Source organism: Sciurus vulgaris, assembly GCF_902686455.1.
Source record: "Sciurus vulgaris genome assembly, chromosome: 4".
Classification (NCBI taxonomy): Eukaryota; Metazoa; Chordata; class Mammalia; order Rodentia; family Sciuridae; genus Sciurus; species Sciurus vulgaris.
This window is the reverse complement of record NC_136464.1, coordinates 67,299,501-67,317,139: the sequence shown is the minus strand read 5'-3', so window position 1 is coordinate 67,317,139 and position 17,639 is coordinate 67,299,501. Positions and strand designations below refer to the sequence as shown.

Below are 17,639 nucleotides of genomic sequence, written 5' to 3'. Positions count from 1 at the left end.
AATCATGAGTGCACAGCTCAATGAATTTTCAAAACTCAACAGGTGCAGGTAGCCAGCACTTTAAACTCTACCTTTCACCCTATCTTCCCTGAGTTTGCCTTGTAAGGCAGCATTTAAAATTTAAACTCTAAGTTGGGAGTGAAATAATGTTCATTTTCCAACCCAAAGAACAGAGAGAGAGAGAGAGAGAGAGGGGGAGGGAGAGAGAGAGAGAGATAAGGCTTAAGACTCAAGAGGTATATTTTTAAAAATTATCTTTATTTAGGTTTCTCATTCAGCACATGTATCAAAGACTGGAAGTCTTACATCTCTCTAAACTCCATCCAAGAATGTCAAGATTGCCACTAGTACCAGAATCCCAACATAGTCAAGTTGTAAACAAGCCACCATGAGCAACACAGAGTGTGCATGGACATGCAGAGGGAAAAGGCGTGCTACCATCTGGCTCTCCTCTTTCCCCTGTTGACCTCTTTCCTTTTGACAGTCCACTTTTGCTTTCCAGGCTAAGTTCCAAGTCAAGTCCAAAGACCACTCAGGGTCAATCCAACCACATACTTTTCCAGAGGAATGTATTATTCTTAACATGTTGTGCCTGCAACTTTGTTTTTGCCAGGATGAAGCTCAGACTGAGATGCACAGTACAATCTAGATGACGGTGCAGACTAAGTCAAATAGTAAACTTGATCAGTAGCCTGAATTAAGGCATGAATGTACACAGCACTCCTGCACACACAGCACTGTGTTATCATGAGCACGGGTTCCTTCAACCGCCTACCAAGAGGCAACCTAGGCATAGCAGTTAATCATAACTGCTGAGCATTTTGAAAAATGTGCCCCAAAACTTTATGCTAACATGTTTTATCAAACACACACAGAGAAAAAAGAAAGGAGAGAAACTAAAAAATCAAACTCTAAAACCCCTTAATCTCTCTTACAATGGCTCTTGAGCATGGAACTTGTGTAGCAGTGTCAATGGCTGGCTATTTATTAATTTGGAAATAAAAGTTTGTTTTACTATGCATTTCTTTGGTAGTCATCACTACAAAGTTTTCAGTATAGGTTACTTATGAGACAAGAAGTAGACAGAAGATCAAGTGACAAAGAAATATTTCTTCTGTACTGATAAATATTAAGCTCTCAAAGCACAAATGACTAGTCTTTCTCTTGCCTTGTGGGAAAACAAGTCTCCATGGAGGGAAAATTCATATCTACCTAAGGAAGGGTGATGCACATTTCTGCCCTACAATTGAACAGTTAACAATTCACATTATAGATTATTTCTGGTCGAATCAGTTAGAAGTCACTCACAAGGCACAGCAGCAGAATGTGTCCCATTTCAGACACATTCATTCCATGGTAGATAGTCAGTATCTCAGGAGCTAAGAACTGAAAACTTCCAATCAAAGGAGTAAGTTAAATTCAATCTTAAATACTTCCACCATCTGCCAAATTTCAAGAATTCTGTTTCAGAGCCCAGAGTTGTTGGGTATTAGGTAGGTTTAATTTGGTTTTGTGTAAAAGGCATGGCAATCTGGCAATAGAGACTTATCCTATTAGCAGCACATGGTAGCCAAGGGTCTCTCAACAAGACAGGAAATAAAACTACTGAAGCTACTATTGCTCCCTCCACTTGCTGCAGAATGGCTACTTATTTTACAAAGACCTTCTGGGATCAAAAGCAGGTTAGCTTGTCTGAATGGACAACAAAATGGCAGGTAGTACATTCAGCCTCCACAAGAAGTGCCCAGCCTAGATAAGTCAGTTTCCCACAGATGAGGGGGCTTCTACCTCCCAATTTGACATGGCCCAGTCTGATCATGTTAAAAACAAAGCCTCAACAATAAATATCGAACTTTCCCCCCATATTTGAGAACTGCCCTATAATGACCTATGTTACAGTCATTATAAATAAAATTATTACAGATTAATTATTCCTAATAATTGGGGATGACATTCTCAATTTGGGGGTAGAAGCAGGAAGAGTTGAAAAATAATTTTGTTGCTTTTACTGCTCAGTACTTAAAATGCTATGCAAACACTATTATCCAATAACATTTGTTTTTCATTCTGTTAACTTTTTTTTTTTGGGGGTGGTGGGGAGTGTTAACCAGGGATTGAAACCAGGAGCATTTAACCACTGAGCCACATCTCCAGCCCATTTTTATTTTGTATTCTGAGACAGGGTCTGTCTATGTGTTTAGGGCCTCTTTAAGTTTCTGGGTGTGGCTTTGAATTTGCTGTCCTCCTGCCCTAGCTTCTTGGGTCACTGGGATTACAGATGTGCACCACCACTCCTGGTCTGTTAACTCTTCAATATACTTCAAAGGCAAAATGGAAGTTTCTACTGTATATTATTAAACATCTATGATATAATGGTTCCTATTTTAGGAGTGTATTAAATAATGAGTTAGGCATTATAGATGGTTGTTATAAAACAGGAACTCTTTTTTTATCTTTCCACATGTTTTTATTGGCATATTCTAGTTGTACATAACAATGGGATTTTTTTTGTTTTATGTTCACACATGCATAAAATATAACAATATAATTTAGCCACTATCATACCCCAACACTCCCCACTCCCTCTCTTCTTCCTACCCCTAGGTCTCTTTTTTCTACTGATCTCCCTTTGACATTCATGAGACCTGAACCCCCCACCTTTCTTTTCTTTTTTATTCTCTAGCTTCCCCAGATGAGAGAAAACATAAAACCCTTGACCATCTGAGTTTGACTTATTTCACTTAACATAACATAATAGTCTCAAGTTCTATCCATTTTCCTAAAAATGACATAATTTCATTTTTCTTTGTAACTGAATAAAATGTCTATATATAACACATTTTCTTTATCCACTCATTTGATGATGAACACCTAAGTTGGTTTCATGGTTTGGTTCTTTGGAATTGTACTGCTTTAAACACAGGTATGCATGTATCACTGTAGCAAAATGACTTTAGTTCTTCAGGAATAATCCTAAGGAGTGGAATAACTGGGTCATATGATGGTTCCTTGCCTAGTCTTTTGAGGAACCTCCATATTGATTTCCATAGTGGTTGTATTACAAAACATGAAATCTTGAAAATTACTGATAGATTAATATTCAGTTCTCTGATTATATCCAACAGATACACATTCTCATAAAACATTCTCTAGTAAGCTATATTCATGCACAGCATATATAAATATGCAAACACAGGTGGTAAAAAAAGACACTTTACTACCAAAGTATAAATCAGTAACTGCTGAGAAGCAAAAAGAAAGATGGGGCAAGTATTAAGAAAAGAGCAACTCTATATTCCATGTCAAGGTGAAACCAAATGCTAAATGAATGGAAATAATGTATTCAGAATATACTTCTTTGTACAGCAAATTTGGTTATAATGGACAAAATAAGCAGTCCTCGGTGCTAATGTACCACTTTCCTCTATGTGTCTTTTCTTTCTGCCAAGCAATACAGTATTTTGTGGCCATTATGCCAAGATAGTCTAATGGCAGATAGTATTTTCTAATAGTAAAGGGAAGAATCACATATTAATATGTAAGAATTATCCATCCCATGTATGTGGAGAAGATTTAGCCATGTGATTCATTCTTCAAGTTGTTTTATGAGAGACATAGATGTTGAATTGCATTGGAAATAACTATAAAAGTGTACCTGTAGAAAGCCCTACTAAACAGGGTGTGTTTTGGTATGTCTTCTAACTTCCCACTCCACACTGAAAGTCAGATTTTCAAAGGTGTGAACTGTAGTGCTGAATTCTTGGTATGTTTGGTAAACACCATAATAATTGGAGAAGGGGGTAATAACTGCTCAGTAATTAAAATTAGCTGCTCGTAATTTTCTGCAGATTCATGGAAAAAATATAAAAACTATATCCCTTTTTATTTTACAAACCTAAAAGCTAAGAAAATGAAGCTCTGGGGCCAAGCAAAAATTGCACACTGCTGCTATATTACCAAATACCAAATAGCCAATGTTCCAGCCAGGGAATGGACATACATGTAGATTCAAGTAAAACACGGATGGAAAGTCGTCTGGTTAGTGTTGTAGACCCACAACACTGTCTGCGTTTCCAACGAAAGTTTACAACACAATGAATAGTGAAGCCTAGATAACCTCAGTGCAAATAAGTCAGATCCAAATATGCCAGGGAAGGAAGCCTTTGGCGTTGAGGAGACGGCTCCAATGGACGAGTCCCAACTTGAAATTCAGACTAAGCACATGCATTAAGGCTGAGAGGAGGGGTGCACCGAATGTTGCGAAGGGGCAGGCTGCGAGGCTCCTGCCGAGGGGACCGCGGGCTGCATGGGTGGCGGAGGTGGAGGCGGAGGCGGCTGGACTGGGGTTTGTGTGTTGGGAGACGGAGGCGGTGTGGGCCGTTTGAATTTGTCAGGACTGTTGCTTCTCCGTGGTGAAGGCCTCTGTGGAGAGGACAGGAAGCAGGTCAGCCTGGGGCGCCAGCAAGTTTCCAACACAGCACCACCAGGAGCGGAGACTCCTGGAGAACTGAGCAGCAGACACCAGGAACCACTGATCTCCTTTATCCCCACTGGGTACTGGGGAGTCAGGAGAGCTTAAGGTAGTGCTCACACCTACGCCTGTGGAAAAGCTGGGCAACATTACTATAAAACTTGCATTGGTCACACTACTGCACATGGCCCCATGAATGACACAGCTCTAACTTTTAAAAACAGGTGTCATATCATCCCCTTATGTGGTCACTGTCAGTTGTATGTCCTCAGTTTCTCCTCTCACTCCTCTCAAACAACTTCTCCATATCCCGAAGGTCAGAGCTCAACAAAACAGTCCCCATTTTGCACAAAGTCCATCAAACTGACTTGGAAAAAGCTTCAGAAATATCTCAATGATTTCACAGACTAGGGTTCCTCTTTGAATATTATCTCAGTGGAAATATCCTCAATTCTTTCTTACCCTATTAACTACCCCCTTCTCTCTCTCTCTCTCTCTCTCTCTCTCTCTCTCTCCTTTCTTCCCCTCTTTCTACCTCTCTTTTTGTGTAGTTTTTGGCATCAAACCAGGGTCTCATTCATGCTAACCAGGCAAACACTACCACAGGTTATACCTGAAGTCTGCCCCTTCCCATCCATTTTGAGACAGGGTCTCACTAAGTTGCCAAAGTTGGCCTCGAACTTGGAATTCTCTGGGATTATAGATGTTCACCACCATGTCAGTCCTATCAGCTACTTTTTTACTGCTCTATTAGCCAACTATATAGCCAAGTGTGTAGGAAAAGCAAACAAAACAAAACAAAACCCTTCCCTTAATGGAGTTAGAACCAGAGGCATTTAAGCTTCCTCTAATCCCAGGAGAGAAATTTCTTGGTAAAACTAGCAACGAGGTTAATTTCAGGGAGAATATCAAGGGTAGTGAACTGTGCAAGTGCAGACAATAAATATTTTCAGACATTATGGTAACCAACAGTAATTCTTTATGGCAAGGAACTGGCTTGAGTTCAATCGAGGCACTGATCAGACTTCAAGTTATGTTACACACAGGGTGTTTTTCACAGGAAGTAAAGTTGAAGTTTTCCCCAGGAGGGAAGGAGTCTAGTTTTAACACTAGAACTTTGTGTCAATCTACAGGGAAGTCTCTGTAGTTTCAAGTGAATTGATGGGGGAGGGGGAGATGGGGAAAAAGGCAAATGTTTAAGGGCATCAACTGTAGCCTTAGAAGAGGACTCTGGTACCACCTTTAGAAGCGCTGCTTCCCACCCCACAGACCCTTACTATGATGCCACAGGACGTCCCCATGTGGTGCACATGAAGACCTGGGGAATCGTAGTAAGACATTCTGGCTCTAGTCAATGTTGGTGGTGTAAAACCAACTGTGTGACTTGCATATGATAAACCCGAAATATAACAACAAATTATCATCTCTAACCCAATTATTTAGTGTTTTCAACCATACAGGTTTTTTAATGCAGAGTCTCAATTAACCAAAAAAATAAAAACAGATAAGAAGGACAGTGGGCTCACTGAATGGCATGCTGGATAATGAGGGATACAAAAATCAATCCCTTGAATGGAATAGAAAGCCCAGAAATAAACCCACACATATACCATCAACTGATCTAAGAGAAGCATGCCAAGAACACATGTGGGCAAAGGACAGTCTCTTCAACAAAAGATGTTGAGAAAACTGGATATCCACATATGACCCTTATAATGAAAATCAACTCAAATGGATTAAAGACTTTAAGATCAGAAACTATTAAAGCCCTAGAAAAAAAAATAATCAACCTAAAAGGCAACCTACAGAATAGGAGATAATGTCTGCAAACCACATATCTGATAAGGGGTTAATATCTGAAATATTTAAGAAACTTCTATGACAATAGCAAAACAAACACAAAGAACTCAATTACAAAATGCTCAAAAGGAGCTGGAGATGTTGCTCAATGGCATAGCACTTGCCTACCATATGAGAAGCCCTGGGTTTGATCTCAAGTACCACCACCACCAAAATTAAAAAAGCAGAAGACTTAAGTAGATATTTCTTCAGAGATACAAATAGTTGATAACTATGTGAAACGATGTTCAACATCACTAATCATCAGGGAAATACAAATTAAACCTCAATGAGATATCATTTCATATCTGTTAGGATGGCTATTATTAAAAAAAAAAAAAGTCTTAGCAAGAATATGGAGAAATTAGAACCCTTGTACTGTTGGTGGAAATTTAAAATGGAGCAGCCACTACAAAAAAAAAAAAAAAAAAAAAGGTATCGAGATGCCCCCTGCCACCAAATGAAAATAGAACCACCATAGAAAATAGGAATTCCACCTGTGGGTAAACATCCACAAGAATGGAAATCAGGATCTCAGACATTTGGATTCCCATGTTCCACATAGCATTATTCAATATTCAGCCTAGATGTGGAAACAACCTAACTGTCCATCCATGGATGAGCTCATAAGAAAAAATGTGGTAGACACATACAATATAATTCCTTTCAAACGAAGGAGATCCTGCTATATGTGATGACATGAATGAACCTGGAACACACTATGCTGAAGTGAAATAACACAGTCACAGAAAGACAGATACTCAATGCTTCCACTCCTATGTGGAATCTGAAACAATCAAACTCACAGACACAGAGACAGAAAGTTAGTTGTCAGCAATGGGAAGAAGAGGAAAAAAGGCAGAATTGCTGTTCAAAAGGCATAAATTTTCTGTAAAGCAAGACAAATAAGCCCTAGAGAGTTGCTGTACAACATTGTGCCTATACTTAACAATACTGAATGGTACACTGAAGAATTCAAGAAACTGTTTTCATGTTAGGTGTTTCTATCACAATTAAAAATGTTGAGCCAGACACAGTGGCACATGCCTGTAATCTCAGCAACTTGGGAGGATGAGGCAGGAAGATTTCAAGTTCAAGTCCAGCCTCAGGAACTTACTGAGTCCCTAAGCAATTTAGGGAGACCCTGTCTCAAAATAAAAAATAAAAGGGTTTGGGGATATAGCTCAGTGGTTAAGTGCCCCTGTGTTCAATCCCCCATACTGAAAAGAAAAGAAAAAAAAAAAAATGTCGAGCCCTGTCAGGAGTTCAACTGAAGTGAAGGGTAGGAATAGGAGGATATGAGAAGACAAAAAAATTAAGTGTGGAAAAAATAGAGTTAAGGGTCAAAAATCAAATGTGACAAAAGGGGAAATGTCAAAAGATGCACCAACAACAAGCATACTGAACTATTTTGTGTGTGTCTGATGTGTCACAAGCATAATAACAAGCAGAACTACTGAAAACTTCACAACCTGACAATAATCAACACAGGAAGCAAAAGCCCTTTATATCCAATAGTTCCTGAAAGAAAGTGTTATTTAAGGAAAAAATATCTTATTAAAGATGCTTTTCTATACACTGTTTGCTTCTACAATACACCAAGGCTCTGGATTCAGTTGTCCTACAACAGGACTTTGCTATGCCCTCAAAACCTAATGACAAGGGCTTGCTTTGTTTCTGGGTTTGATTGTCAATACTGATACTTTCTGTTGGGCATATATCCATTTCCAATTGTGGATTTTTGATTCCCATTTGCAAAATGGAGGTCTGAGGTAAAACATGAGTCTTTTGAAGCTAAGTGGTCAGTTAACATGATGCTTACTGGTACCACAAGGGCATTGTTCAGCTGGAAAAGGGAAGAAGAGATTGTCCTTAAATAGGTTTGGGGAATAAAACCCTGATTCTACTTCTTATGAAAGTGTTAAATTTAAGAGAAAGTCTATAAAAGTGTACCCTTATACCTGAAGAGAGCTCAAGAGCTTCATTTAAAATTTTTAAAAAATCTAGCCTGTTTTCCAATATTACTAGGCTAATTTTTCTGAAGAGTTATTATGAGTTTATTAAGCCAACAACCAAGAATATTCAAAAACTATTACATACCTATCAAAAAAAAAAAAATCCCTTTTCGCTGCTATAAAGAACTTCTGCATTTGGTTTCAAACTACTTCCAGCTGCTCTAGGTCAGTGTTCTCAATGTGGGTATAAAAATCTTCTGTCCCTCACCCCAAACCAAACAAATAAGAATTTCAGCCAGATGCAGTGGCACACATTTATAATCACAGTGACTCAGGAGGCTAAGGAAGGAGAATTGCAAGTTCAAGGCTAGTCGTGGCAATTTAGTGAGAACCTGTCTCAAAATAAAACAAAAAGGACTGTGGATATAGGTCGGTGGTAAGGTCCCCTTGGTTTAATCCTAAACACCCAAAAATCTCCAAAGTTAAGGGGAGCTTGTCCCCTGAGCAGCAAAGTGAGGAAGAAGATCTTATCACCCCTCCCTCAGACCTGTCTGTCCATACTCTCCCCAGTGCCTGAGATTGTCTTCTTTTTCCTTCCTATTTCCTTCCTCCAGTGTTCTGTCCCCAGCACCTCCCTTGTCCTTTGAAGAGGCAAAAAACCCAGACTTTAAAGCCAGACTGTAAGATTACCTTGGATCCTAGCTGTCAGTTGACACTGAACAGTTGACAGTAGACAAATCACTTAATTCCACTGTGCTTTAAATTCTTTAACTGGAAAGTGGGACTACTTCACAAAATTATCATGAGGATAAAATGAGTTATTATCGTATGTATTGTTTTACCTACTTCCCCAGGTCCTGTTGTACCTTATAGGCCCTGTTGCCTCTTAGAGGCCAGGGGCCATGTCTTATTGATTTTTGTTTTCCCTTAAATGCTAATGATCGAAACATCTCACCCTCTTGCTCAGAATATAACAAAATATAAAAATCTAAAACAAAACCAAAAAACCATAGGTTGAAATTTCAAAATGCAAAAACTGCCTCACTAAATAGAACATAGTCATAGCTGAATGAGGAGGGCACAGTCTGAGAAATGCATCCTTAGGAGATTTCATTATTGTGTGAGTATCATAAAGGGTACTTGCAAACTAATACTGACATAATGTCAGTTGGCAATTCCATCTTATATGCAGTCCATCATTGACTGAAATATCATTATGTTGCACTCGTTTCTTTTATTGCTCGAATTGTTTTAGTTCTGGTGTTTGATAACTCCTGTATTAACCAGACAAACACCCCTCATTTAGTTTTTGAGCACTTCCTTACCCTATTGTCCTACCAGGTGCCCCAGCTCTGGAAACATCCATCACTCAAGCAGCCTACATTCTTTTCTCTGAAGAATGGAACCAAAGTCTGGGAGCTGAGTGTGCCCATCATAGTGAGAGAAAGTTATTTTTGGACCTCATTACTATCCACCCCTCATTTAGCTACAGAATGTGCTAATTGGGAATATCCTTTTCTTAGGCATTATAAAATATGAAAGGACTTGAAAAATAATAGTTGACAAGTAACTCACTTTCTATATGTAATTCACACATATTAAGCTACTTGTAATCAAGAAGAGGAACTTTCATAAGTTATTAGCTATTTTGAATTGCTATAAACATTGATGTGGCTGCATTACTGTAGTATGCTGATTTTAAGTCCTTTGGGTATAAACCAAGGAGTGGGATAACTGGGTCAAAAGGTGGGTCCATTCCAAGTTTTCTGAGGATTCTCCACACTACTTTCCAGAGTGTTTGCACCAATTTGCAACTCCTCCAGCAATATAAAAGTGTCCCTTTTCCCCCACATCCAGGCCAACCTCTGTTATTGTTTGTGTTCTTGATAATAGTCATTCTAATTAGAGTAAGATGAAATCTTAGTGTTTTCATTTGCATTTCTCTAGTGACTAGAGATGTTGAACACTTTTTCATATATTTATTAATCACCTATGCCACTACTTCTGTAAAGTGTCTGTCCAGTTCCTTGGCCCACTTATTGATGGGGTTCTTTGTATTTTTGGTGTAAAGTTTATAAGTTCTTTATAAATTTGTAACCAACCTAGATGCCCTTCAACAGAGGAATGGATAAAGAAACTGTGGTATAAATACACAATGGAATATAATTCAGCCACAAAGAATAATAATATTATAGTAAATGTATTGCAGGTAAATGTATGGAGTTGGAGAATATCATGCTAAGTGAAATAAGCCAAACCCAAAAAACCAAAGGGCAAATGTTTTCCCTGATAAGTGGATGATGATGTAAAATGGGGGTCATGGTTGGGGAGTGAGAGAAGAATGGAGGAACTTTAGATTATGTAGAAGGAAATGAGAGAGAGGGGGGTATGAAAAATGGTAGAATGAGACAGACATTTTTACCCTATGTACATGTATGATTACACAAATGGTATGAATCTACATTGTGTACAACCATAGAAACAAAATGATGTACCCCATTGGTGTACAATGAATCAAAATGCAGTCTGTGAAAAATAAAAAATAAATAAATAATTTTTAAAAGTTATTAGATTGGTGTTTTTCAATCAAATTGTGAAAAAGGATGCAAAATACTACAAAAAGCCAGTGAAAAGGCAAGATTTCCAATGTCAGCCACAACTAGGGAGGGAGGAAGAAAAACCAAAGTGTTTAAAGTGCAAATAAAAAGTATACAAACTTCAACTAAGGAAGTGTTGAAATATTCTTAACACTGAGAATCACAATTTTTTCCAGAAAAATGAAAGTGAAAAAAATATTGGAATATTCCTGTTTTGCTGATGTGGTAATATTACCAGAATAGGATGGAATAAATCTACACTTAAATAGGAGATCAAATTTACTTTTATGATATATCTTAAAGTAGGATAAAACATTATCATTTAAGTCATCTGAAAGGAAAAACAATAAGTGTTATTTATTAAACATTTTAAGGGAAGATCAAATAGCTTATCTAGCCAAGCAAGCCGTATGCTTGAAGTAGGTCCCAGTATAGGGACAAAAAAAAAAAAAAAAACAGAAAATGTCAAAATTATTCAAATGGAATACAATTTTTCTGCAGAATATGTGTGTTATAATAAAAGTAATATTCTGAACCAAGGTCTGACTTTCTTTTCTTTTTTCAGTGACTGAAACATTCTTTTTAATCCTTGGAAATTAAGTGTCTCTAAAATTTAATTTAATTTCAAATATGATATTAAATTATACTTAGTATGAATCAGCATCTCCATCAACTGCAAAGTAGCCCTCTATCTTGCCACTTCCTGATTCATGCCTACTTTTTACATCAATAAATCAGTAGGCAAAAGAAGACCTTTATCATGGTAATAAAGCCAAGAGTTATTTTGAGAGAAAACAGTGAGGCAAATAGGAAGAGAAGACTTAAGGCCACTGGAGATAAGGAGAAACAGATTCAGGAACATCCTCTTGGCAAAAACAAGGTCCAATGACCATACCATTATTATCCTTGATAGAAAGTCATTTTGATCTGCAATTAGTCCTTTTTTCCCCTGCTTGATGTCAGAGAGCATGCTGGTTCAAAATATACACAAGCTGCTACTCTTTGTGTTGACATTTCATCTGTTGATTTTCTCCACTTAAAAAAAGGTCACAGCAGCCCAGTGCTGGGCTGGATCCCCAAATCACAAAACCAAGCCATTTCTTTCTCATGCTCTTAATAGCCAATGGCATTACAGCACCATTTTCTTCATCAACCTTAAGGGGAGGGGTCCTTCACTTTAATTATTATGACAGACAAAACAAAATACCATTGCCCTAAATGGACAGTGTTTGACATTACAAAACCTTTATGCGGCCCCACTTGAAGGCAGTCACCTCATTCCATTCCACTGTGAAACTCCTCCTCCATCCCCTTCCCGAATTTCATACAGTTTTCCTCCAGTTCTGTTTAAAACATGTTTAGCAACCAGCACAAGAACAACAGTCTCTTCATTTCGGCCACAAGATGCAATTCCTTGGCTGCCACCTGTCTTTCCTCCCCCTCCTCCACCACCTCCTGTTCCCTCTTCCTCTCTTGCTGGATCACTGACTTGTCCTCCTGGCCCAAGAACCCCACACAGTACTGGTGCTGAGCCAGACACCCTAGAGAGGGTACTTTCAGGTTCTGATGAAACAAGCCTGCCTTTGAGGACAAGGCTTCTGAAAGCAAAGCCAGAATCAGCGTGCCAGACACGAGTCCACTCCTTCTTGTATGGTCAGCCTACTGGGGCCAAGTTCCACTCACCAGTCATGGGAAGTATTAGGAGGCAGCTCATGCTAAGCAAAACGCAGGCTGGGAAACAGCTGTGCCCTGCTTTCTCTCTTACTGGCTCTGTAACCAGAATCTGAGGAACCTCCTAGTGACTGCTTCCCCAATTTTAACATGGGAAAAATGAAGCCTACAATATTTATTATTCTGAAAATAAAAAATTGGAATATAATAAAGGAAACAATAGAAGATCTGTTATAAGGCATCTTGGAAACCTACCCAGGAATTCTGTCCATCCACTGAGATTTAACATCTTAGCAAAAGATAGTCTTCTTTTTAACAGTCTTCTTTTAAAAAGGTGTTTTGGATTCAAATTTCTTTAAGGTTAAAAATTTTGAAGAAAAATATCAGCTAGCACTACAACTTCGGTGCTTCAAAATTTCAAGTTAAGATTCAATCTTGATAGTGACTTGTTTTTGTTATTTTTGAAAATCACATGACTTGTTTACAAGTTATTTAAATGCTAGAAGGGAACACGTTCGTGGTTGCCTATTAAACATGCTGTAAATCAGTCAGTGAGGTAGCTGAAGACAAATACTCACCAGGTGATATAGGCCTACTTGAACTTGGAGGTGTGTAAGGGATTGGGCTGGACACAGTACGAGGTCTTAATCTTTGTGCAGACATCTCATTAAAATACCTAAGTGGGGAGAAGGGGAAAGGATCAGAACAAACTGCATTTAAATAGTTCTTAAGAGAGCTCCTATGAGAAAGTGTTTGGAGGTCACATTCTGAAGTTAAAATCTGGAATGTTCAGAGTGATAATGTAGCCAGGAGACATTTATAACATGGACTCCCAAGTCACATTGTTCCACTATTTGGCAAAGGGTTGGGAATTCAGGATGTTTTTGCTCAGGATGAAGAACCTTGTGATACAACAGAGAGGACAGACTTTTCTCCAGCACACCATGACTATGCAGAAATTTACCTCTAACATCCCAAGAACTACAAAGATACCCATGTTTTAATAACTATGTTTGAATTAATATTTGATACTCAAAATCAACAGAGCCCCCAGAAATTTATGATATGAAATTAAAGTTTAAAGTCACATTCATGCATGAACTGAATGTCACCTTTTTACAAGGCAATTCATGCTTAATAAATGACCACAAGAGCACATGAGTATCAAGCACCTTTGACTGGTCATGCTCAGTCACGCTTTGCTGAGTCTAGCGTTTTCCTGTATTTGAAAGACACATCAGACCAGAGAATGCTGAAATGTGATTGTGAGGAACATCAGCTTTCACTTTGTGAACAAAGCACAGAGTGCTGAGGAGGGGAAATTTCTGCTTGAGAAACTTCCTGATAAACCATCTTTCATGGGCCTGTAGCCATATGTGTGTGCACCCTTATCCCAAGGAAGACCTCAGCCCTGATATTCAGTCACTTCACAGAAGAAACTGATGTGGCCACTTCTAAGCACATTTATGGACTTGAACAAATCAGTTCAAGTTCAGTTCTTAGTTTCACAAGTACTGCAACTACGTAGCCACCGCTTATTCTTCCTATTCTCTTTAGAGCAGCTCACCATAGTGGCACTGGGAGGGACCTCTCTTTGTATTCTACATCCAGATAGGCAGCCAGCACCACTTCTTGTGGTCTGAAGTGTCATGATTTTCTTTCTCCCAATTCTAGAAGACAGAGAAGTACTTATTGGGCAGCTGTACTCTGGTTGGGATAATCTGACCTACAAAAAGTAAAGCAGACCTTCTGGAGGGAATATCAATTCTGAAAAAAACATTCATCTGCAATCAGAAGTGACTTGAGCATTGTCACCACAGTCAGAAGAAACTGTCCAAAATTGAGTACTGGATGCTTTGTAAGGTAACTCGTGGTCTGCTCTGAGATTCAAGGTGGTTAATAAAGTAGCTAATAAGCTGTCTAGTGTTCTAGCTGACACTATCAGTCAGAAGATTCTCAGAAGATTTTTAGAGAAAAAAAAAATGGGAAAATGCCAGAAGTAGATCAGTGAAATTTAGAATTATGGATGACAGTTTTGTAATACAAACTTTTCAAAAATAATCATGTTTATTCTTTTCAAATGAGGTCACATACAAATATTTTAAATAGGATAAACATACTGTCCTCTTTTTATAAATGCCTTTTTTTTTTCTCCTTTGTAGATTTTCTAATTAGAAAATCTTACATTTTTCTTGAAACTGTCCACAGCAAACAGATCAAAATCCTTGGCAGCCCCTGGATCTAATCTATAATATGAAATGACGATGTGCTGATATGCCTTGGTTTCAGACATGTTTGGCATCAACACTGCTCCTCCTCAAATCCTGCTCTCATACACTGGCTGCCCCAGTGGAGTTGGAGGGGCCCCTGAGGAAGCTCAGTCTCCCCTCTCACACTGAGATGTGGTCTAAGGTCCTTAATCCAGAACAGGGAGTTTCCTTGCAGAAATGATCTGGCTCAGAGAAAAGCTAATCCCCTACCTAGCAGGGTTTCTCTGCTAATTAAACAGGAGTTTTGTTGTTGTTTTAATTTACATTTGTCATTTATCTTAAGAACACTTTCCTCTGAAGTTCAGAGGAGGACATAGAAAAGAGAGATGAGGGACAAAATCTGAGACCAGTTCCTCTAGTTAACCAATGGACGACCCTCTCAGGTGAGCCCACCCATAGTGGGACGATGAGGAGGTTCAATGTATTGTCTCAAGCAGGTGAATGCAATGTGTTAATTTTATTTTTAAAGGGTAGCTGCAAAAAGACTCAGAAGTTATCCACTGTGCTGTGGCAAGTCCTTGGGATATCAGCCACCTGTACCTGTCTCCTGCTGGTTCCTTCAACCTACAACAGACATTTGTTTCCTCGGGCTGCACTACAGCTTGCTTATCCTTCCATGGAAGTTAAGATGTACCCATGCTTTAAACAGCCTTAACACAGAATTAGGCTAAGTCAACAATGAAGGCAAACTCTGCTTCCATTTCTTCCCCACCAAATAATCTTAAAATGAAAATTTTGTTTCTTCATTTTCTACTTAAGGAAAGTGTCCAACCTCCCACATTCATCTATTCTGACCATCTAGTTCAATGTGGTGACATTCATCATCGCTGTTCATTTGAAATGTGTTTAAGTCACCTACTGTTTCTAACAGAATGCAAAGACAGGTCTATTGGGACCTGTTTGTTCTAAGACTCAGGACATGCGCGCACCTTTTATCATCCATTATTAAGCTGGACTCGCTCTCGGAGAGCTGTCGACAGAGGGCTTCTCTTCTCTCCATTTCCCTCTGCAGCTTCCTCTGCAGCCTCAAGTTCTCTTCCCTCAGGTGATGTTCCTGCTCCAGATACTGGGCCATTTTCTCTGAGTCTGAAAAGCCAGCATTCTCAATTAAACCACATTTCACACAATCATTAGCTAAATCTTAAAAAGGAGCCTCCAGTTCCTTGTCAGCAGATAGGAGAATTACCACCAGACAGTACTTCTCATACTCATGCACACAAATGAAACCTGTATTTGAAATTTATTCCATTTCAGAAAAACATAAAAGGCAGTGCTGGGTATCTTCATTCCCTTTCCTTTTCATTCTAAGGAGCTTTAAGTGGAAGAGGAAGTGGAATTGTAGCCGAGTCTGGAGGTAGTGACTTCTCTATGTTGCTGGAACTGGAAGAGAAGGGAGCCCATTTAAGGGAAATGGATTCTGCCACAGGATGCCCTCCAGGTACAAACTTGGTTGCTTCTCTGCTCCAGACACTGCAGGTCACCTCTGGGGCCTGTCACACTTGTTAACACAAGAATCGTCCCTGGTAGAGGAGGTGCACAAAGAAGCACAGTGCTAGTAACACTCAATAACAGTTAGAATTCTTTTTATGAAAAGAGAAATTGATGGTAAATAAGAAAGCTTTAGAATAATAGTTCAAATAGGCCTCATTTGTGATGTGCAATGGTATTACCCTGATTCATGCAGAGCCCAAGTCAGATGTTAGGTGATGATCTGCATAATGCCAGCACCTGTTGAGCTGGTGTCTTGCTTATGCCCAACCCTGCTTTTCTGGAGATGTCCCACATACCCAGCCTCCCCAGCTATACACTATCACTATACACTATATGTTATCCCAGGCTGAGTCACTTAGATTCTCTTTTCCAGGATCTGAAATGGGAAACTTACATCTTTACGAGGTCCCAGAATCTCCTTCTGCTAAGTTCCCCTGTCCTTCTGAGTTTATTCTTCATACGATCCTGTGGCTGTTACAATAAAAGGCAAACACCCCTCCCCCCATTCTGGTTAACCTCAGACAGAATTTGCTGTTACCAAGTAACCAGAAAAAACTTAATATAAAACTTAGTATCTACCATCTGCCTTGCTTCCTTCTTTTTCCCGGTTATAGTCAATGAACTTAGGAAAAGTAAAATCTCCATACACTTCTCTCCTTTGAAAAAAGCTGCAATTCAGTGACTATGCTTATGTCTAAGAGTTTCCTATAGGTTACTATATTATTACTGAGCCCAAATTTCAGAACAAGGGAGGAGCTGCATAAACCATTTCACTCCCACATCTGACCCTACTTGGAATCCCAATGTCCATCAAATTTGTTTCAGTTTTAAGCAACTCTACAAAGATCTAACGTTTCAGCAAATAACTTGATGATAATCGTTTAATGATTTCCAAGAATACATCATTACAGAATATACAAAAGCTCCTGAATATCCTTATTTTAAGAAATTCAAATAAAAATATCAAATGTTAAACACTATTATGTACTCTACATACTAAATCCCTCAGTTGTTTTCAATATAGCCAGAAACCCTGCTGTCTAATCCAGTCTCAAAAATCCCTTTAATTGAAGGCATGCTGGGAAAATATTTACAAAGTGCACTTTTAATATGAATGATTTAAATTATTTCTTCCCAAATATGAAAGTGTGCAGAATTTTTCATTTAGCTCTACAGTAGGTACCAGCTAGGCATCTGGGCATACTGAAGGTTTCTGGAACCACAGAGGTGACCATCAGAGCAAGTTACCTTTCTCTTCCTTAAATAGAAAAGTCTCCCAGAATTGAAGGTTCATGAGGCTTCTAGAACATTTAAGAGGAAGCATGTCTTTCCAAAAAAAAAAAAA

At 38.8% G+C, this 17,639-nt stretch overlaps 1 protein-coding gene across 1 annotated transcript; it reads right to left on the bottom strand.

Annotated features, from left to right (window-relative positions):
• Nucleotides 1-260: 260 nt before the first annotated feature.
• LOC306660075 (coiled-coil domain-containing protein 6-like) lies at nucleotides 261-16,788 on the bottom strand. Its single transcript, XM_079138160.1, has 4 exons — nucleotides 16,689-16,788; nucleotides 15,733-15,889; nucleotides 13,112-13,209; nucleotides 261-4,422 (listed from the first exon to the last, which is right to left on the bottom strand). Exons 2-4 carry the CDS (start codon nucleotides 15,876-15,878, stop codon nucleotides 4,391-4,393), a joined length of 276 nt encoding a protein of 91 aa, XP_078994286.1. The 5' UTR covers nucleotides 15,879-15,889; nucleotides 16,689-16,788; the 3' UTR covers nucleotides 261-4,390.
• Between the last annotated feature and the right edge of the window lie 851 nt (nucleotides 16,789-17,639).

Coding starts and splice junctions, on each gene's coding strand:
- LOC306660075 (XM_079138160.1), bottom strand. CDS start 15,878: ATGGCCCAGTATCTGGAGCAGGAACATCACCTGAGGGAAGAGAACTTG. Junction 13,210..15,732: donor TTAATAATGGATGATAAAAG/GTGCGCGCATGT, acceptor CTCCCCACTTAG/GTATTTTAATGAGATGTCTG. Junction 4,423..13,111: donor AAGTAGGCCTATATCACCTG/GTGAGTATTTGT, acceptor TCCTCTCCACAG/AGGCCTTCACCACGGAGAAG.